We start from the raw sequence: 23,343 nt of genomic DNA on the forward strand, positions 1-23,343 counted from the left end.
CAGGAAGAAGTTGAATCTCTGAATAGACCAATAACAGGCTCTGAAATTGTGGCAATAATCAATAGCTTACCAACCAAAAAGAGTCCAGGACCAGATGGATTCACAGCCGAATTCTACCAGAGGTACAAGGAGGAACTGGTACCATTCCTTCTGAAACTATTCCAATCAATAGAAAAAGAGGGAATCCTCCCTAACTCATTTTATGAGGCCAGCATCATCCTGATACCAAAGCCTGGCAGAGACACAACCAAAAAAGAGAATTTTAGACCAATATTCTTGATGAACATTGATGCAAAAATCCTCAATAAAATACTGGAAAACTAAATCTAGCAGCACATCAAAAAGCTTATCCACCATGATCAAGTGGGCTTCATCCCTGGGATGCAAGGCTGGCTCAACATACGCAAATCAATAAATGTAATCCAGCACATAAACAGAACCAAAGACAAAAACCACATGATTATCTCAATAGATGCAGAAAAGGCCTTTGACAAAATTCAACAACCCTTCATGCTAAAAACTCTCAATAAATTAGGTATTGATAGGACGTACCTCAAAATAATAAGAGCTATCTATGACAAACCCACAGCCATTATCATACTGAATGGGCAAAAACTGGAAGCATTCCCTTTGAAAACTGGCACAAGACAGGGATGCCCTCTCTCACCACTCCTATTCAACATAGTGTTGGAAGTTCTGGCCAGGGCAATTAGGCAGGAGAAGGAAATAAAGGGTATTCAATTAGGAAAAGAGGAAGTCCAACTGTCCCTGTTTGCAGATGACATGATTGTATATCTAGAAAACTCCATTGTCTCAGCCCAAAATCTCCTTAAGCTGTTAAGCAACTTCAGCAAAGTCTCGGGATACAAAATCAATGTACAAAAATCACAAGCATTCTTATACACCAATAACAGACAAACAGCCAAATAATGAGTGAACTCCCATTCACAATTGCTTCAAAGAGAATAAAATACCTAGGAATCCAACTTACAAGGGGCGTGAAGGACCTCTTCAAGGAGAACTACAAAGCACTGCTCAGTGAAATAAAAGATGATACAAACAAATGGAAGAACATTCCATGCTCATGGGTAGGAAGAATCAATATCGTGAAAATGGCCATACTGCCCAAGGTAATTTATAGATTCAATGCCATCCCCATGAAGCTACCAATGACTTTCTTCACAGAATTGGAAAAAACTACTTTAAAGTTCATATGGAACCAAAAAAGAGCCAGCATTGCCAAGTCAATCCTAAGTCAAAAGAACAAAGCTGGAGGCATCACGCTACCTGACTTCAAACTATACTACAAGGCTACAGTAACCAAAACAGCATGGTACTGGTACCAAAACAGAGATATAGATCAATGGAACAGAACAGAGCCCTCAGAAATAACGCCACATATCTACAACTATCTGATCTTTGACAAACCTGAGAAAAACAAGCAATGGGGAAAGGATTCCCTATTTAATAAATGGTGCTGGGAAAACTGGCTAGCTATACGTAGAAAGCTAAAACTGGATCCCTTCCTTACACCTTATACAAAAATTAATTCAACATGGATTAAAGACTTAAATGTTAGACCTAAAACCATAAAAACCCTAGAAGAAAACCTAGGCATTACCATTTAGGACACAGGCATGGGCAAGGACTTCATGTCTAAAACACCAAAAGCAATGGCAACAAAAGACAAAATTGACAAATGGGATCTCATTAAACTAAAGAGCTTCTGCACAGCAAAAGAAACTACCATCAGAGTGAACAGGCAACCTACAAAATGGGAGAAAATTTTCGCAACCTACTCATCTGACAAAGGGCTAATATCCAGAATCTACAATGAACTCAAACACATTTACAAGAAAAAAACAAACAACCCCATCAAAAAGTGGGCAAAGGACATGAACAGACACTTCTCAAAAGAAGACATTTAAGCAGCCAAAAAACCCATGAAAAAATGCTCACCATCACCTGCCATCAGAGAAATGCAAACCAACACCACAATGAGATACCCATCTCACACCAGTGAGAATGGCAATCATTAAAAAGTCAGGAAACAACAGGTGCTGGAGAGGATGTGGAGAAATAGGAACACTTTTACACTGTTGGTGTGACTGTAAACTAGTTCAACCCTTGTGGAAGTCAGTGTGGCGATTCCTCAGGGATCTAGAACTAGAAATACCATTTGACCCAGCCATCCCATTACTGGGTATACACCCAAAGGACTATAAATCATGCTGCTATAAAGACACATGCACACGTATGTTTATTGCGGCACTATTCATGATAGCAAAGTCTTGGAACCAACCCAAATGTCCAACAATGATAGACTGGATTAAGAAAATGTGGCTCACATACATCATGGAATACTATGCAGTCAGAAAAAATGATGAGTTCATGTTCTTTGTAGGGACACGGATGAAATTGGAAATCATCATTCGCAGTAAACTATTGCAAGGACAAAAAACCAAACACTGCATGTTCTCACTCATAGGTGGGAATTGAACAATGAGAACACATGGACACAGGAAGGGGAACATCACACTCTGGGGACTGTTGTGGGGTGGGGGGAGGGGGCAGGGATAGCATTAGGAGATATACCTAATGCTAAATGACGAGTTAATGGGTGCAGCACACCAGCATGGCACATGTATGCATATGTAACTAACCTGCACATTGTGCAAATGTACCCTAAAACTTAAAGTATAATAATAATAAAATAAAAAAAGAAAAAAAATTATTTCATTAAACCTCAACCCTTGAGTACACATCTGTTTAATACTCTTTGTGACCAAATTATAAACACACATAAAGCACTTCTGCAGCATCTTGAACTGTTCTGAGGAAAAGTGTTTGTGCAACTGTCTGGGTATCAAGCTAAACTGCTCACTTTTCCATGAAATGCTGTTTTTTTCTTGGAATAAAGACTGACACACTATAGTTGCTCAGACTTGGTTAGCTGGCAGACATTTTCTTAAATATGAGTGAAGTGAGTCTGTCCCGTCAAGGAAAACAACTTAACCATTTTGTGGCCAATAAAATTTGCAGTATAAAGTCAAATTCAAATTCTAGACAATGTGCACCTGCCCTGTGAACTTGACAGCTTCCTACTAAAAAGCTTTTCTAATATGATGGTGGTAATATTAACAAATGTGATTTTTTTTATATTGTACATTGAAATGAGACAACCTTTGGAAGATCTGCATAATCACAAATTTTCTGGATCATTAGTGAATGATTTTGAACCATGCATGGATAAAACTCACTTAATGTGTGAGACAGACCAATGGGTTTTAATGGAATATGAAAAGTTCATCGAGATAGTTTCAGATTCCACATGGCCACTAATTTTCAATAAACTATTACCAATAGACTTTTAGTGTAGTACCAAAGAATATTCAGAACTATATGAAAAGAGCATTAAAAACTCCCCCTGGCTAGGTGTGGTAGCTTAAGCCTATAATCCCAACATTTTGGGAGGCTGAGGCAGGAGGATCACTTGAAGCCAGGAGTTCAAGACCAGCCTGGGCAACAAACAAACCCTGTCTCAAAACAAACAAACAAACAAACAAACAAACGGACAAAACTACTCCCATTTTGAAAAACACATATGTCTGTGAGGCCATATTTTCTTCATATACTTCAACTAAAACATGTTATAACATTTTATGCAGAAACAGACAAGCTAAATGTGAAAAGTATTTACAAACCTGTAAAACAATGTCATTATTCTTACTAAAAATTTTTTAAAATAGTTATTTTTATAAAATATATAATACATATGATATATAAAATATACCATAAAAGATACAAATTATTTTTTAAGAATTATTTTTTAAATTCCAAGTAATTTCAGTTATCAAATTAATTTATCAATTAAATCAGTTAATAAACATTGACAAATATAAGCCAAAAAACCAAAGCTTTTTGGGATCCTCAGTTATGATGCATGATTCTCAGAGAAACATTTCTCAGAGTGTTTTTCCCCAAACACTAATCTCATAAAATGATTAATAAATAAAAGGGCTTTCGCTCTGGGGTAATTTTTCAAAATCTGGAGAATCATAACACCTGCCATACTTGGAGAGCTACAACCCACATTAGTTTGCTAGAGGCCCAGGGAAGTCCTGCTGTACTGTGTTTGTTTCATCTTATACAATCTAGTGTTTCGTTCTGTTATCTCAGGAAGTTTGTGAATCCAGAACATGCTGGTCACCTGACCTTGGAGAAGGGGTGCTGGCACAGCGGAAATCTACCATGACTCACCTTCAAGCCGGACCACCAGGGGCACCTTGAGTTCTAGCTCCCGGCAGGCTTTGGTGATCCCATTGGCAATGATGGCACAGTTGACAATACCACCAAATATATTGACAAGGATGGCTTCAACCTGAAATCAAAAATAAAAAGTTACCAATCAAAATGCTGATCGCCAACAAAAATAACTGGTTAAATAATAGAGACAATTAAAATAAGACTCCTTGTTTTTTTGTTTTTGTTTTATACAGAGCATAAAATACAAAAATGGCCCAGAACATGTTAAGAAAGCTCATATTAGTAATAAATTAATAAATATCACAATATAATATTACCAAATTTTCCCATCAATCACTCTTTTCAACTCAAAATGAATTTAATCATCATTCATTCGTCTATTACATAATGTCTTCTTTTTTTGAAAATATTATTGTCTATTCTTTTTATGAGTAGTATCATTTAAAATTTCTTGCATTTAGGTTTTTTTCCTCCACGATTTACAATTACCTTTTTATATGTCATGGTGCCTCACACAATATTTCAAAATCAGAAACCATTTATTGTTTTGTATTAAAAGGTAAAAAAGATTCAAATGTTTTCATGCTTCCTTAATACCTCTTTGATATGCTAGAGGTATGTTCTCAAAAATCAGAGATAGTTTAATTATCTTAGACAGCAACCTTTTGATTAGAAAAAGACTGTCGAAATAAAGAGATCCAAGCTTATAGCATAAATAACAATGTAAGGAAAGTCAAGCTACTGACTGGAGCTTCTCAGACATGTAAATTTAAACCCATCACCCATCATGTTAACTTGTTTGTACATATTCCACATTCAAAGGCATGTGGGCCAAAAAAAAAAAAAAAACAAACTCTACTTGTCCTGACTTGATAAATAGGCATAAGAAAATCCTGTATAATTAACATGAAGAACGAGATAATGAAGAGAATTCATTACCTAGATTAATTGATAACACCCACAGAAAAATGGCTGTTCATGAAGCTGGAGGCATCAAAATTCCAACAGTAGAGTCACAATTAAATTATGCCACACTAATTGTAAAGCATATATATATATGTGCTGCATATAATCCTATTATTTCTGTGTGTTAAGTTACCTACACCAAACATACGAGAAGAGAATATCTTACATTTGTATAGCATTTAAATGTTTAGAAAGTGCCATCACACAAATCCTTATTTTTTATTGTAAGCCTTCCCAGAACCCTATTTATTAGGTAGGGTGAAGGTTGGCTCTCCAGCTGACAAAGCCAACGGGCGCATTGGGGCATGTTGTCCCAAGGTCACACAGCTGTCATGTGGCTGTGGCCAGGCCCAAAGCCAGCTCCCTAGATTGTCTACTGATTTGTTCATTGATGTTGTTGCTAGGGCTGGGACCTTGGTTGAGTTACAGAACCTCTCTTGAACATTTCCTCATCTGTATTATGGGAATAAAAAGAGGACCTAGCCCACAGGATGTTGAAAGGCCTAAATGAGATAATACATGTGAAATGTTTACCACATGGCTTTAAATGTACTTAATGGATATTTACACTTGCATTTATTCAGCAAGCATTGATGAAAGTGGGCAGGTTACCTAGAGAGCAAGTAAGAAAACCTTTTTCAGTAGACTGCAGCTCATGTTGAATTCAAATATAATGGAAATACAAACTTATTGAAATTCAACAAAAAGGTAATGCCTTAAGAATCAAAGAAATGAACAATATTTTTCAAACCAATTAGAGATTGGGGCTACTCCCAAAAAAGAAATCTCCCATTACTATTCACAGTAGGACAACTGGTAAGCAGAAGCTTGCTTTCTAATGACAGCTATTAAATGCTGTTAGCATTGAGGCTTGGTACAGCAGTAGTTTCCAAATAACTGTAGGACGGAGAGGAACTTGCCAGAACAATAGAAGAAAAACATTCAAGAGCAAGAATGACTCCATGGGGTCCATGATAGAAACTCAGGACCTGCTGAGGCTCAGTAAGGTTTGTGCAGAGGAACTTGGCATTCTAGTAAAACACACATTGGCACCTGCATGCCTCTGCCATGTTCCAGCCTGCACATTCCTTAAGGACAAGTTCGGATGTCAACTTCTCAGGGAATTCTCATTAAATTAGAGTCACTGACTCTGTTTAACCCATCTAAAGCTTTACGATCATTTTACAGAGTATAGTTTACATCATAATCTTATGTGAATTCACCTAAACAGGCAGGAGTGAGGGATAGGAGCAAAAAGGAGAGAAGGGGCTTGAGACCCTGTGATTCAATTCTACTTAGTGGGTGAGTGCCTGGAGTAAGTGTCAAACAGGAATCAGTGTTGCCTCAGTTGGCATCAGTTCCCATGAGTCTCTCATGTGTCAGTATCTCGTGTTTAATTAGAGTCCGATGTAAAAAATAGATACTCTTCATATAACCACTTGCGGTTAAAATTCAACTACTTTAGTTGGTGCTGAACCCCAGGAAAAGCCTTCTTTTCTAACTGCAGAGGGATAACTGGTTTTGTTAGACTTACTGAGAAATGAATAGCTGTTGTTCTCCAATGTACTTTATTCTCCTCTTACCTTCCTCTCCCCATTCCCAAGATGCAACTCCCGTGTTTGGATCATCTTAGTGCTTCTCTAAAACAAAGATTATGTATTTTCCCATTTTTTTAATAATCAGTAGCCAGCACAATCCATGATATGGCATAATCATGTAAAAATAATGGTTTAACAATGAATGAATTAATTTCAACAGACACTTGATCAACATCTCCCTTGTACCAGGTACAGAATTAAGTTCTTGGGATATGGAGAAGGATAAAATATCATCACTGTCCTCAGGGAAGAATTCAAAGACTAGTTTGAGAGCCAGACCAAAAAACTGACAATTACAAATACAGGGTCTACAGATGTCTCACAGAGCCAAGACCAGGGGAGAGGCAGTGATGCAGGCTGCTGACATGACAGAGGATTTTTGGAAGAGGTGAAGTTCTAGTAGACAGGAAGAAAAAAAGAGCAGGATCTGAGATAAAGGGAGCAGCCAGGATAAAGGCAGATATGTCACCCAACTTAGTTCGCTGAGGAACTAATGGTTGAATGGTGAAGTAACTTAAGATGATACAGGTGAGGCCAAGATTGTCAGGTGCCAGATGCCAGGGATGGGAACTTGGATCCTCTTATTTCTTCCTTTTTAGTTTATTTATTTATTTTTTGAGACATGTTTTGACTGTTTCACCCAGGCTGGAGTGCAGTGGCACAATCTTGACTCACTGCAACTTCTGCCTCCCGGGTTCAAGTGGTTCTCATACCTCAGCCTCCTGAGTAGCTGGGACTACAGGAAGCTGCCACCACACCTGACTAGTTTTTGTAGTATTAGTAGAGAGGCGGTTTTGCCATGTTGGCCAGCTGTCTCGAACTCCTGACCTCTACTGATCCTCCTGCCTTGGCCTCCCAAAGTGTTGGGATTACAGGTGTGAGCCACCATGCCTGGCCTCTTCCTTCTTCAGAACTGGGTGGATGCAAGTCTTGAAAGCAGGCTCCCTGAAATGCCAAAGAGAAGTTATAGGAGGAGAACAGAAGGACAGAGAGGAGAGTGAGTGCATGAGAGACAATGAGAAATACAGAACGACCATGAGAGAGCATGGGAGAGAGAGAGAGAGAATGAGTGAACAAGAAGCAGTAAAGAGAAGGCATGAGAGAACGCAAAAGAATAAGAGAGAGAGAGAAAGTGCAAAAAGGAGAGTGAGAAGTCATGAGGAAGACAGAGGAACAGAAAGAGTATGACCAATACTAACAAAGCAATTGAGATTTCTACAAGAAGAGCAACAAGACATAGAAGTACGCAGGCTGCTTAGCTCAGGGAAATGGCATTGTTTAGGACACACGATATACCACAGCACCCTAAGAGGAAAGTCACCACCCTGGGTGGTGAGAAGATCCTACTCAACCAGAGATTATGCCATTCTCGCCTTCTCTCCCACTGTAAAGTAATTTGCTGCAGTCATGCACTTTAATGGAAATCTGATTTAAGGTTTAACTCTGGGCCCATTTCTATAATTAACTACTGTAATCTGCAATCTCAAACTGGGAATGCAACTAAGATAGTTTAAAAATGAAAGCCTCGTGACATCATTATTATTATTTAGCATTTATAAAGCATGTCAAATTTTCAGTATGTGCCTCACATGTTCATTCATTTTACAACCACTAACTGCTGTTCCATGATGATACCAACAGCAACTTTTAATTATCTTCCCCCAGCCCCCTGGCAAAGAGAATTTTTTTTTTTTTTTTTTTAAGAATTCAGTGTTAGGTCTATTTAAGTACCCAGAAACTCTCCCGGAAGATCCCAAGTGCTTTTGGGAACAGAGGCTTTTTCTAATTCTTAGGTGAGAATTATGAGGGTTGCTACTTACTGTTTTACAAAAGTAAAGATCATCTAATGAGGCAGTTGAAGTGCCAGATACAGGGCCCAGGTCCCCAGACTCCAGACAGCTGATCCCAAGGCAAGTTTGCTCTGGCAGCTGTGCAGGTGGTCAGGCAGTCCATACACAAGTTTTTCAAATGTCTGGGTGTTTTGCTTTGCAAAACACACTCTAGCTGCAGATTTTAGTACACAATTAAAAGTAAAAACTAAACTTTGAAAAAAGAACAGCTACAGCCCTTGCTATTTATCAAGCTTCTCTCAACATCATCCCCACTGCCCAAATAAACAAACCAACAAAAATCTATACTAAACCTCTTTTTTGGAACATGGATCCTTTTGAATATCTGATGAATATTAGGGATTCCTCAGTCAGGTGAATTCACAAACACAACATTTTTGGGGGATAATAGTAGTTAAGTCCCATGGCTACCCTGCTCCTACAGGATGTGGCCTCCAAGACCTCCAATGGCAAGTGGTAACCTACAGCATATGCATTCAGGATAGGGCTATGAGTTTCAGATAATGGCAAGTGTTAGTGCACACCATATGTATTCAGGAGAGGGCTATGAGTTTCAGAGGAATTGTGAATTCTTCGCAGCTGTCCACAGAATTTTTGTCTGAATGTGTATTTTTCTGGGCAAAGTGTACATAATCCTTTAGAGTTGATATATGAATAGCAATCACAAATACAACCATAATTAACATTACTAAAGCAATTAGCAGGTTGTATTCAGTATTCTAATTATTGTATATGTACTAACGCATTTAACACTTGAGTATCACAGGAGGTGGGTATAATCATCCCCAAATTGAGGTGAAGATCTGGGAGAATCAGGGGTTACAGCTTTATCTACTGTCAAATATCCTTCCAAGCCAGCAAACCTAGAGAAGCCCTACAATGAGCGATGGCTTAGTCTCTTTGTGTTCATTACCATGACCAACTCTGCCATATACTTGTGAGACAGATATTACCTACCCCCCTTTCGCAGATGAGAAAACCAAGACTCAGAGGTAGAAACAACTTGTGCCAAATTAGGCAGCCTGTTTGTTGTCAGTCTAAAAAATTCAGCTCTTTTTCTTCAACATGATCCTGACTCCCCTTAATGAAATAAAAATATTGCAAGACTGCTCAATAAAAAGTTATTAATTTAATATATATTCTTCACAGCCTACTATGTGCCCTGTGCTTGTAGGCAGTAGCTAAGCCAGCAAGAAAGATTTTAAAATTAGACAAAAAGGTTCTATATATATAAAACTGCAAACCATGATAATAGTTATGAAGGGGAGGAAAATGCTAGGTCCTATGTGAGTAGCAGGACAGGACCTATATTACACTAGGTGGTGAGGGAGGGCCTCTCATAGGCAGAGACATTTAAGCTAGAGTCTGAAGGGCAGTTGGGAAGAGGGCAGGTAGATCAAGATTAAGAGAGGGAGAAAAGTATCTTAAGACAATAGAATACCATGTATACAGGGGGAGGAACAGAAAAGAGTGTGGTGCATTTGAGAAACTGAACAGAATCTGGAGTATCAGGTCCCTGGGGCCTGAGAAGTAGAGTGATGGAAACAAGATGGGCCCCCTCGCAAATCATGCAGAGTCTCACAGAGCAAACGCCATGACAAAGAGTTTGAGAAGCCTTTGGTTTTAAGACACCTACACAGACTATAGTAAGGTCAGGAAGGAAATTAACATTTATTGAGCATCTACAATGAATTTACAATAAGCTTATAAATGTATTTTTAACCTTCATTTTATAGATAAACTGAGGCTCAGAAAATTTAGGGTTTCCTAGCTATTAAGCAGTTACAGTTCAAACCAACATCTGTTTCACCACAGCACATGCAGGGCAGTTAGGAATAGCTGGATAATGATAAAGGAGCCACTGACATTCACCAGGGGTCGACAACATCTTTCTTTTAAGAGCTCTATCAGTATATATTTTAGGTTTTTTGAGCCAGTCTCTGTCACAACTACTTACCCTTGTTGCAGCATGAAAGCAATCATAGACAAACAATATATAAGTAAATGAGCATGGTGTATTCCAATAAAACTTTATTTACAACAACAAGTGGTGGGCCAGATTTGGCCCACAGGTCATAGTTTGCTAACCTGACACAGATGTGATTTGGTTCATTTCCCCTCAAATTCATGGCAAGTATACCATCACCCCTCCTTCTTCATGTCACTTGATATATCTTTGATAACACTTTTCAGACATTACATTGTCTTTCTTTGTTGCGTTATTTTCTTGCCATCACTGATAACACTAAGGTACCAGGCAGTAGTGGTGGCCAATTACATAAAGGAGTCCAACCAACTTTAATAACATTCCTTCAAAACAAAACCTGTTACCTTTAACAAGTTCATAGAAGGAAAGTCTCTGTTTTGTTCTTTTTTCCTCCCTGACATTGGTTGGAAGTGAAAAAATAGAAAACTTTCACAGTAAGCCAGCTACTTTGCAATGGTTATTGCAAATAGTTAAGTACTGCATTGTATTTAAAAACACTGTAGCATATATGTGAAGCACAGTAAGTGCAACTATTAGGTTTTTTCTGTGCCTATTCCAATCAGGAATGCTAATTTAGTCCCATTGCAGCAGGCATGAGGTTGACAAAAATCAAGCAAGCATGTTTATATTAGCCAAGATAAGGACTTTTTAAAAAAATCACAAGTTATTTTAATTCTGAATGTTGTTGCTCTTGTTTAAGCATCTGTTTTTGTGAAACTGTTTTTCTTTTTTGTTGTTTTTACTTTCCTGATGAATTCTAATCATGTCTTCTAATCCATTGGCAGCCAACGAAGGAAAATAAATGGTGAAGGAAATCAGATGCAGCTTGGATAATTGATGTTTGTATGCCTGGCTTTAATAAAAAATACTCTGCTAAATTAGAGGGGAGTCTAAATGGATTCAGTCAATAAGGAAGTGATTCAGGTGAAGAATTCAATCTTGGGCTTTGTTGTAATAATACAAATAAACCAACAGATTGGTTCGATTGGGACCAGATTTGCCTTCTGCTGAAATTCTGGCAAGCTGCTCAGGCTCACTTTTCTACCTTTGGTATATTCTTGGAGTTTGAAATTATTTTCTTTTGTGTGACTTCAAATGCCAGGATCCTTGGAATAAAGCAACTCATGTACCTCCAAAATAGCTAAAACTGACATGTGAAAAACAGCATTCCTCGAAAGATACCCTCCCACTCTGCCCTTTTAATTTCTTCCAAGGAAAAAAGAAATAATTTTAGTGAGTCCACGATCCTGCCTGAAAATCTCAGAATCAAAAGGAAATGTCTTATACAACACCCTTAATACAAAACAAGATTTGGGCATTTTAAATTCATCAATTGAGATGAACCAACCATTTTATTCCAACTTCTCTGAACTGATAGCATGGAAACGACATCTTATGGAGAGATCCTCTGGGGACAGTAACTTGATGGAGAGTCAAGTTTCCATTCAGGTTGACCTCTGAAAGCAGTCAGGCGAACCTAGGGAAATGGGTCTAATTAGACTCTAATCTGTCCTTATTCTGTCTATTCTCTTCTTCCTAAATTCTTCACTTTACTTATGTTCTATAATTTACTCCTTGGTAGAATAAGCAAAACTGTATGGAGGATTAAGGTTTATTGAGTGTTAATTTTCCTAGGTGCTAAAATTATGTATTATAACTTTCCCTGGTGAATAAACTCAATGAGCTTAAACATCACACAGCAGTAGGCAATGTTGTCAAGATTTAAATTAAGTCGGTCTTACTGTAAAGTCCATGTTCGTTCCACTCCCTCTGGCAGTCTCCCTATAATCAGAGACTCCCAAGATTAGTCAGGAGTTCCAGCTCCATGTTGGTCCTATTTCCAAGCTTCAAGAACGTGCTTCTGAGTCCTGTATTCTGGTGCCCAAGTATTTCTTGCTTTCAAATTTTGCTGCTGAATTAAAATCAATCAGAGGTAAGATATCTTTTATAGGTTTGTGGACCAATGGGTTTTAGTTCTTTACAATACAGATATTTCCTGTTTACTGATAAAAGAGTTGTCCAGAGCTCATGATTTTTGCATTTCCTAGTTAGATGGGGCTGGGGAGGGGTCATGAAGGTACAAGAGTGGGGCCTGGCCTTCAAACACTAAACTCTGTCCTGAGCTGAAACAGATGTTCCTAACAAGAACTCTCTCTGCAGACTGATAGCTCCTCCTCTCCATGTCTGAAACACTGAAATTTATACCATTGCCACTATTATTCTTTGAAATTATGGCCATAAAAATTCTAATGGTGAGACATCATCATCAATACAGATTTTAGATATCAGGCAGTGGAATGGCCACTGGTAGGCATGGTAACTCTGTAAGTGGCTGCTTGAAGAATGATGATGGGGGCATATTCTAGTTAGTTCCATGGCAGAGATCTTTGAACTGTTAACAATGTCTGCCACGGAAGTGGAGGAAAGAGTCAATGCAAGTGTATAATACATTTGTTTCCCTAACTTTGGAGTTACATGACACATATTTACACATAATTACCCATAACTACAACTAAAGGTTTAGTCTGTCAACATTGCCCCTCCTTTAATAACTTTTACAAAGAAAATACCAGGCAGTAAAGAAATCCAATTCACATCCTGCATAACCACCAAGAATATATTAATTATGTATGATTAGGTATATGTAAAGCAAAAAATTTAAATATAGACTTCCAGCTCTAAATAGAATGAAGACATCTTCCATTAGGAATACTGGTATAGCTTAACAGGTTAAAAACTAATGTGAATACTGCACCATATAAATTATAAAGCCATACTTCCTCCCAAAACAAGGATCTGTTTCCTTAAATCAAAGTTCTCCAAAGTATATTCTATGAAGTATTAGACCTAAGTAATGCTCCTTGAAAAAATCTTCTGGTCAAATAATTTGGATTCTACCTTAATGTGAACTTTAGCAGACCATCTGTGCTCTAAATTATAACACCTTAATTTAGTTATTTTCTGCAAAAGAGTCAATGGGTTGGAAATTTGATCTGCAGAGAGCTGTCAGAAAAGGTGTTCAGGAGCTGGTATGTTTGTGGTTAGGTGGCACAGAGATCTATGGTCCTTCTTTACAAAGATGCTAATCATTTCATTATTTAGGTCAAAGTTATAGTATCTACAAAAGTAGAAGGCTTTCACAAGCAAGAACAGCAACTACAAAGGCCCTGGCCAGGCCAAGGGTGGCATATAAATGCTTCTGTAGTTGTCAGCAGACAGGGTAGTAGTGGTTAAGTCAGGTATTAACAGGATTTTCAGGAGAAGAAAAATCTGAAGATGGAAATATTGAATGGCATTATAAATAGGAACAGGAGACAAGGAGTTAAAAGGACTGAAGGGCACAGAGATTTGGGGGAATAGCACAAGCACAGTTTCTATTTTTTACAGCCATAGTTCCCATATCCTTTTGAACTGAGAATCAGAACCATTGCCATGATTACAAAAACCACTTGGACATTTAGAATGGCAAATGCAACGTTCTTTTTTGAGTGCTGTGTGTTTAAAATAAATCATGCAAAAACTACCATAATGTATAATTTGGCCACAGAGATATTCAAAGCTAGAAAAAAATAGAGCAAAGAGATTTTGGTCCTACTATTTCATAAAGGGGCATCAAAAGGCTTAAAAAAAGAGTCATATAATTCTCTCTTAACAAATCAGCTATCAGAACTGACTGTTCAGAAATATTTGGTTACAAAACTGTCTTTCCAGCTTAACAGATAATTGCTTTCAAAGCAGGATACTCATTGCTTATAATGCAATATCTATATTTTATTTGTAATGGGAGCTACATTGGTGCAGATTAAGAATATTTATTGGCACATTCTTTCTGAGCCGTATTTTGTTCAATCATCTCAGACTTATGTCATCTTGATGCATGTAAATACGTATACTCCATCATCATTTGTTGGAGAGTTAATATAGAGAACACCCATAAAATTGGCAACTTGGTGAAGGATCCATTTATTAATCTATAAACAGGATGTCTATCCATCTATTGTTGCAACATATCAGTCTCCACAGGGTTACTGTCCCTACAAGCAAGAGGAAAAAATATATTTCTATGAGTGGTTTCTTCTCCTTTATTTGTGATTAACATCAATTAGAAAAAAAAAATAGCTAAGCAGAGAGAGCCAAAACTTAAGACCACACAGATTCACACTTCACACCACAGAGAAATGAAGACAAATTTAGTTAATGGCAAAACCCACTGTTTCTGTAAATAACAAATTTAATGTAAAACGACGGTGGAATATAATGATTCTGTGAGGTTTTAGGCATCTGTTCAAATAAACCTATTTGATCATTTAGTTTTCTGGAAAAATAAGGGGTTGACAAAGATTCATATCAAAACCCTAGTGGATAAATATCTGGCTGGAAAGAGTAAAAACATAAGATTCCAGCTATGATTTCAGTGATCTATAAGCTATTTCTTATAGACTAAAATTTATATTAAAATTATTTTAAGTAAAAGCATTTTTAAAACACATACATGTTTTATTCATTACAAATCTCACTAGTATATTTGTGAAAGGCAATTTACTGCCAAATTTCTTTACAAAAACAAGTTTCCATTTCATTTCCCCAAATCCCCACCTTTTGTTCATTCCAGTAAAATGACTCTAATGCCAAACCTCACACTCAGAATCTTAAATTCTGAAATTTCAGAATTTTCAGTCACTGCTGAAAAAATTCATTAGCATCTCAAACTTAAATTCAGGTAAATTAAGAGGAAAACCAAACAAACAATAATGCAAGAAAGTTACACATTCAAACATGTGTTATAAAAATCAACATCCCATTTGAATTAGGGTTCCTCTGAAATCCCTGGGCAGGGCTGGTGCCTGGTAATATTTAATATCAGGAGGAATGGAATCTTGTAGAATTCATTCTACACTGACCAGCAGTATTAAGTGTCACTGTCACCAGGAAAACATTCTCAGCTGTAGACAATATTCTAAAATTACTAATATCACTGTCTGACCTTGCTGTTATCTGTTGTGTGGAACAGAGATCTATTTATTTAGCTGGTCAGCAAATGTCAGTATACCATGTCTGGAGCAAATTAGAAACTACATTGGCAGAGCGCTCCCTACAGCCTGCTAAGTAAGGAACTGAACAAAATGCTTTCTACCTCAAAGTGTCTAAATCATTGATTGGCCACACCTTCTCTCATCCATGGTTGACCTTTCATGGACCTAGTAGAGTTCTCCAGCTATTAGACTCCTTTTGCAAAAGGATTCCAGAATATCATATTCTCTGAGGCACATGTTAAACAGACTATGAAAACATCGTGATTTGGGACCTAGCTGTGCTGCAGAATTGTCAGGGGCCTCTCCAGATCCTCTCCACTCTTTTGCAACCTCCTCTTGGCCCTGGGAGGCTGACTAGAGAGAACGGATTAATGGGTTCCTTTTGGATCTGACACCTGGGGAGCCCTGGCAGGAGGAGACGGAATTGGGGGCATTTATTCCCCCGTCCCTCCCAGCACGATTGTCTTGGGTGGCTGTTTCCTCCACAGAAGGTATCAGAGCATCTCAAAAAAGTCTTCATTACAGGATATTCTCTTCCGGTCAAGTAGTCACCTCCTTCTCTCTCTTTCAGCTTTGGGACAGAAGCGATCCCAGGCTGCCAGCCCCAGGTTCCTTTAACCCCACATATACTGTCATTATCAATATTTTTAAAAATAAACTTTCCTCCATATACTGTGAGATGAGTGTGCCATTGTTTCCTTTTAAGACTAACTGATAATGTGCCATTTTGACCAACCCAGCTTGCTCTTGGGAAAATCCATTCAACCTTCTAGAACTGGAAGGTTAACATTTTGTTCAGTTACCCTCTCTCCACAAGATAACCATGGTCATGGGTTACACAATAAAATAAAAGTCAAATAAAGCTGCACATTCTCAGCACAAGCCATTAAATGAGTATTATCACAAACATTTCTTTCCTTGGCTCTTTTTGGGACACGGCTAATACCTAAGAATCTGAAATTGTTGCTCATTAGCTGTCTAGATCTACACCCCAGTTAAAGGCAGAAAAAGGAAAACAAGCTAACGGCTTTATTATCTTGGGTCCTGTCCATTACAAATGACAGATGATGGCTTGTCAGGTGAAAACGAGCTTCTCAGCACTAAAATGGCTTCATTCAGTTTATTAGCCACAAACAAAACTAAGGAAGGCCCACCAAGAAGGTGACTTTAAATCCTTATTTTCAGCATAATGAAAGATGGGCTTAATAAGACTGAATCCCCATGTGGTCTTCCAGTCTGTCTAAAGAAGGAACATGGGTAACATGGAGACAAACTCGAAAAGATGGTTAGTATTTAAAAATGTAGGTCTGCAACCTTGAAGAAAAGTGTTGTTTAACTTCCATAAAATGCCAATGACCCAGCTGCAAGTAGTCACCATACATTTATCTCAAAAGCCACATTATTCTGTTCTACTAAGCAAATAAACTGTGTCATTGAGCTGTTAACAGTCAACCAAAAAATATACCCAAAGGGAATACGTATAAGATGGCTTAACAACCAAGAAAAACCATGCGGAAGGAAACTAAAGCTCTCAAATTCCACATGGCTTTTCTAGGAATTGAGCAGCATCCAGTAAAGACAGATACACACACAGTACCTAAGTCCACAACGTGGACAAGCATTTGCTTTCCAGATACGCTAGAGCTTCCTTTTGTCTTCCCTGCTCTGTAACTCTCCTTTATTCTCTGAAATGTCTGGACAAATGTCCCTGTTTGCAGATGCCTACCTCATCCATCTTATCACACATGTTTCTCAGTGTGGGTTTATCTCATGAACATGTATTTTCCAATATGTTAAATCCAAAAAATAGTTTTTAACCTATTGAATGTCTATTTTGTGTCCTATCAAAGTAAAAGCTTCTTGGGTTGAAAAAAATATTTTTGTAAATGTCTTGACCTGCCACCTTTTTATTTTCATGATTGCTTTGAATATCATGTCAAAGTTCTTACTCTGAAAACCTGGATGGTCTTCTGTGTTGCTCAAGGCTAGCTGAGGGCATCTCCCATTTTTTTGTTTGTCTTGAGTAGGTGATGCTTCCTGTAATGCCCATTTCTGCTACACGAGTTCCCTTTCATACTATGCCATCTAACTAGACTCCAAAGTTCTTGCCACCTAGTTGAGAAGACTGTAATCTCTGCCTCAGCAGATTTGAGAACAGGAATTCCATCCCAGTTTCATGTTACAGTTCCAAATGACTGTTTTTATAGATGTATCGAGTACATTGATGTTGGGGTTACTTCTTATGGGAGATTATATTGACTAACTGACTTGCAGAGTGTTAATTTTAATTGGAAGGGGTGGTTTCAAACTCAGTGCCAGACAGGTAAGTAAATGAGTAGAGAGGTATTAGATTAAGACAACAGAAAATACTCTGACATACCAGCAAGGACATGCCTTTTCAAATGGGGCAGTTGCTACACAATCCATCCAATTGTTGCCATGGGAATGTAGGCCTTTTATGCCCAGATCTTTCCTGTTTTCAAAAGCCAAAATTCTGGATTTTTAAAAACACTAGGCTTACTAGACAAAATGTATCTGAGAGCAGCATCTGTCCTTACTGCTTAATCTGTGTATCTCCCACAACTAGATAGATGTATCAACATCCCGGAAGATGCTTTCCAAACCAGTGCATCTTTCCTGATACTATCACTACCCTCTCTAACTTTTGGATTTTCCCACTCCCTCAAATAATCTGAAAATTTCTATTTCTTTTTTCTTTATGAGATGCAATCTTGGCTCTGTTGTCCAGGCTGGAGTGCAATGTCGCAATCACAGCTCATTGCAGACTTGACCTCTCAGGCTCAAGTGATCTCACCTCAGCCGCCTGAGTAGCTGTGACTACAGGCATGTGCCACATGCCCAGCTAATTTTTTAAAAAGTTTTTGGTAGAGATGGAGCCTCGCTATGTTGCCTAGGCTGGTCCCGAAATCCCGGGCTCAAGTGATCCTACTGCTTAGGTCTCCTAAAGTAATGGGATTACAAGTGTGAGCCACCATGCTTGGCCAGAATTTGAAAATATTTCTGCATATAATGAAATATTCCAGTGGAAAACTGTTACATGTGTGCATGTTGGAATGCAGAATAAAGCTACACAGAGAGAGAAAAGAAACCAAGCAAGTTTGGAGAAGGACACAATGATTTCTCAGGCTACAAAATGAAGACTGAAGAGTTATACAACATGAATTTACACATGACAGCAATCATGCCAAGGCTGAAGTAGCTAACGCTTCTTAATCACTTACTAGATGCTAGGCACTTCCTAAGTATTTTATCTATCTTAACTTACTGATATCTCACCACGACCCTATAAGGAAGGTAACTGCTTTCCATATTTTACAGATGGCATACAGTATAGAGGCATTAGGTAACTCCTCTAAGCCACACATTTGATAATCCTAAACCCTCATGTGACTCCAGATCTACTGTGTCATATGGTTTGCCTTATACTCTTCCACTCTAACACCTTCAGTCACCTTACTGGCCAACTTGGCTCAAATCCTTGGCGTAGCCTAAAATGTCCTTTATATACACCAGATGCAACACATTCCTTAAACATGAGACAAATCCTCCCTTGAAGATCTCCTTCCACAGTAGTTTTAAAATATGCCCACAAATCCCTTAATGTTCCTCTCTTCAAGATGTAGAGCTTAATCTTCCTCCTCTGGAGCATGGGCTGTACTTAGTGATTCATTCTAATGAGCAGAATATGGTGCACATGACAGTGTGCGACTTTTGAGACCAGGTTATGAAGGGTATTGGGGCTCCTTCCTATTTGTTCTCTCTCTTGTATCACTCACTCTGGGCAAGCCAACTGCCAAGCCATAAGGACGGACACTCAAGAGACTTCTATCCAGCAAGGAACCAAGGCCTCAGGCCTCCTACCAACTGCCATGTGAGTCATTTTGGAAGCAGATTGATCCTCCAGCCCCAATCAATCAAGTCTTGAGATGACAGTGAACCTGGCATGCTTCTTGACTGCAGCCTCATGAGAGACCCTGAGGCAGAACCAACCTACAACCAAAACCAGATGTCACTTATCAATAAACTCAAGGTTGAATTGTTGGCTCACTGATAGGCAGAGTTTTGAATAAGAATTTAGGTAGCTCTTTCAATAAAATATTTTTCACATTTAAATTAATGGCAGATTGCTGAATAAAATGTATATGCTTTTACCATTTAATGACCACATACGAAAATTGAAACTAATCCTTTGCCATACTGAAATATACTAAACTGCAAGTTCTAAGAAGTGACATAGATTTATACTTTTTAACAGATGATTTTCCTAAATTTTATACTTAAAAAATCCCACTATAATAATACTGCTTTGGAAAATGCTAGCTTTTTTTTTTCTTAATCAGGACTATGTACAGGGAATATGAGACAATTTGGTATCCTATTAGAATCTTATTTCTCTGACATGAGTAAGTTGGGCTGATTTCTATAATGATCTGTTACATATGCCTTAAGTCTTCAAGTGCAATGTGAATTAAATGAAAAGTACTGTGGAATTGACATCACAATTACATCTTAACAAATTGCAGGAGATAATCTAAATTTGTTAAGTATATTGCTAAGTATATGACTATCGACATAAAGCTTAATCAATTTCATAATAAAATCTACTTCAAACCCTCCAAAGTTCTGATTGTGTTCCTTAATATAGACTATTGAAAATTATTAAAATATCTGGTTTAGTGCTACAATAAGTGAATTTAGGCAAGATCAGTATGAACTACAACTGAGACAGGTATCCACTAGAGGCCAGTGTACTTCGGGATGGAGAAGGAATTTATAACCAATTCCTGTGGAAAAACCAACCTTATTTCTACCATTCAAAAGTGGAGGTCTTGTGAAGTGAAGAAAAAAAAGATGAAGAAAACTTTTTTGATTCTCTGAAAAGAAAGTTTCAGAGGATAAGAAAGATGAGTTAAGGAAGGATGAGTCATGAAAAATAAGAGCAAAGAGAATTCTTGTCTAGAGGAAAAAAATAGTACTACCATACACTGTACTGTTTGATGTTTCACCAAGGTAAGTGTAAATTTTCAAGATACTTGGTGTAACTGTAAGCTTTTTCATAAATGTTTCATTTGGCAATATACTGGAAATAATTAAAGATCTGGAGTACCTAGAAAGTACCAGAGTAATTTCATTTTCAAGGCAGTCATCATTGCTAGCTGCCTAGACAAGGCCAAGGGTTTTGAAATGGGATGGAACAAAACTGGATGTCTGCAATTTTCTTCCCTTAAACAATTGTATTCAGAACAAGTACCAAATGGTTCCTTCTCAAACATGGAATAATTCATATAAATTCACCTAGCACTACATTCATATTGTAAAATACATTTCTTAATAATGGTGCGACACGATGCTTACAATACTTTTTAACAAGGAACTGAACTAGTTTCTCAAAACTAAAAATAGGAGTGGAAATGAAAATCTGATTCTTTAGTAAAACATAGACAATAATAGTTGGTAGGATCCTGAGTAGGAGATTTTACTTTGTAAGAGTGAAGGCTGAATGATTTGACACATAACCCACAGATGTGTACTCTTTCCCCTTTTCCTCCAGCAGAGAAAGGCACCTTATGTAATGTGGGCATGCCGGGGAGATGAATGAACCAGAAAATCTTAGAGCTAGGCAGGACCTGAGGGTTCAGCCGCCGCAGCTTGAACCTTTTCAAAGACAGGGAGCTTCCTCCTTTGCAAGGTGGCCCATTGCATCCCTCCATTGCATTGTCGAGGCTATAGCTGTTTGAAAGTTATTCTTTAATCTTTATACTGGAGGACCTCATCTGAACAACAAAATACTGTTCTGGTTCCTGAGGCCAAAAAGAGGACATAAGATACAAAGATAAATAATACATGATCCTGACTTCGAGGAGCTGTAAAATTCTACCCATGCAGTAGGTTCTGATTCTGATCTCTGCAACAAAAGCACTGGCTCTATCACTTATTAGCTGTGTGAATTAGCTAACTTCTTTGGGCCTCAGTTTCTTCATCTTTAAAATGGGGATAATAATATTAGTACCTACCTTTGCAGGGTTGGTGCCAGGATTAAATGAGATAATTAAAATAAGGCACTAAGCCCAGTACGTGGCAAGCGGTAAGTACTTATTAGCAGGCAGCAATTATTGCTACTCACTATTTACCTGGCATATAAGTAATTCAACCCTTTCCAAACTCCTATGAGCTATGATTTTATTACCATTATTTTTAGAGAGGAAAACTGAGGCTCAGAAAGCTGAAGTAGTTTGCCAAGATCAGCAGCTAGTTAATGGCTAGACAAGGATTTGAACACAGGTTTATCTAATGACAAGAGCTTTAACCATTACACTAAGCTGTTCCGGTGAACAGTAAGGCAACTTCCTAATCCTAAAGTGACAGGGCCGGTATTCACTGACAAAAGCTATGACATAGCCATAATTTTTCCTTTCTCTGATATAAATATAGTTAGTGCCAAAAGCTAACCACAAGATTCCTCCCTTCCTAGCCATGGGAGAACAGGGGCCCTGGAGATGGAAGAATCTTTGAAGTCCCTGAGCCCTGCTTCCAGTGAGCCATCCTGCCTGCTGTTCCAACCTCTGTTCCTGCAGCCCATACCATCCTGGTTAATCTCTGCCTCTGTAGAGGTGGGGCTTCCACTGCCTTTAACTGTTCTTCATGGGATAATCACAAACGGCCTGGACCTCTCCTGGAACTCAGGGATAACAAAAAAGTGTTGAGAGAGAACTATCTAGTCAGGAATAAAGACACATAGGTGAATGTTATAAGAAATGCATTCAGTGAAACCTTTGAAATAGCTGTGTGGTCTCTATGCCAAGTCATGGACTGAAAAAAAAAAAAAAGGTCTGCACAATGTTAGGGTCAGAATACAATGGTATGACACTTAAGAGTACTTCCAGGTTGCTTGCTTCCTGATACTACAAAAGCACGCTCAGTCATCTCTGTCCTCCATCACCAAGCACTCCGTCCTGTGATGAAAGGATGCTGGCATTCTATTTACATTGGCTAAATTTACAAAGAAACTGACTTTCTGTTGATGGCCTGTTTAGAGGAACAAATTAAAATAACTCTAAATCATGTCTTTAATTTTCTGAAGAGACACGCTTATCACACCCCACTTAGAACACCAGGTCAGGTGTTATCTCGGTCTCTCCTGATGTAGATTTTCTACTCCTTTGAACTTAAAAGATACAGTTCTGCCTATTCATTAGGAAGGTACATAAGAAATTGGCTTACAAACTACAGTGAATCAGAATGTCTAATTGTCTGACTCTGGCTCTGAGAAATGTAACTAAAATCATGAACCATAATATTAACAAAAAATTATGGTCCTTTATCTGGGAAGGTCTGTTTATGAATGTGCTTTCATTAGCTAGTAAGGCCAGAGGAAACAATTTAAACTCAAATCTTAGTGACTATTTTCTTAAAGTCTTATATTAGGAGCATTCTGTCTCAAATGTTAATGAGAAGAGAAATCTATGTTGAGTTGACCCCCAATTTATGACAATGATATGAAATTTCCTCCTCCTTGTCAAAAATAAGGCTTCTCCAAATAAGTGTCAAACTATTATGATTTACAATGATTTAAAAACTGTTATTGACATGATTCACAGAGTGGACAATAAACAAGCAGGAAA

At 38.0% G+C, this 23,343-nt stretch overlaps 1 protein-coding gene across 1 annotated transcript in view; it reads right to left on the reverse strand.

Annotated features, from left to right (window-relative positions):
• Positions 1-23,343, reverse strand: part of SUCLG2 (succinate-CoA ligase GDP-forming subunit beta) — a 292,253-nt gene that overhangs the window by 21,753 nt on the left and 247,157 nt on the right. Inside the window, exon 10 of the mRNA XM_019024673.4 lies at positions 4,261-4,381. Coding sequence (XP_018880218.4) covers positions 4,261-4,381 — 121 coding nt within the window. The remainder of the gene's footprint in view (positions 1-4,260; positions 4,382-23,343) is intronic.

Source organism: Gorilla gorilla, chromosome 2, assembly GCF_029281585.2.
Source record: "Gorilla gorilla gorilla isolate KB3781 chromosome 2, NHGRI_mGorGor1-v2.1_pri, whole genome shotgun sequence".
Taxonomy (NCBI): domain Eukaryota; kingdom Metazoa; phylum Chordata; class Mammalia; order Primates; family Hominidae; genus Gorilla; species Gorilla gorilla.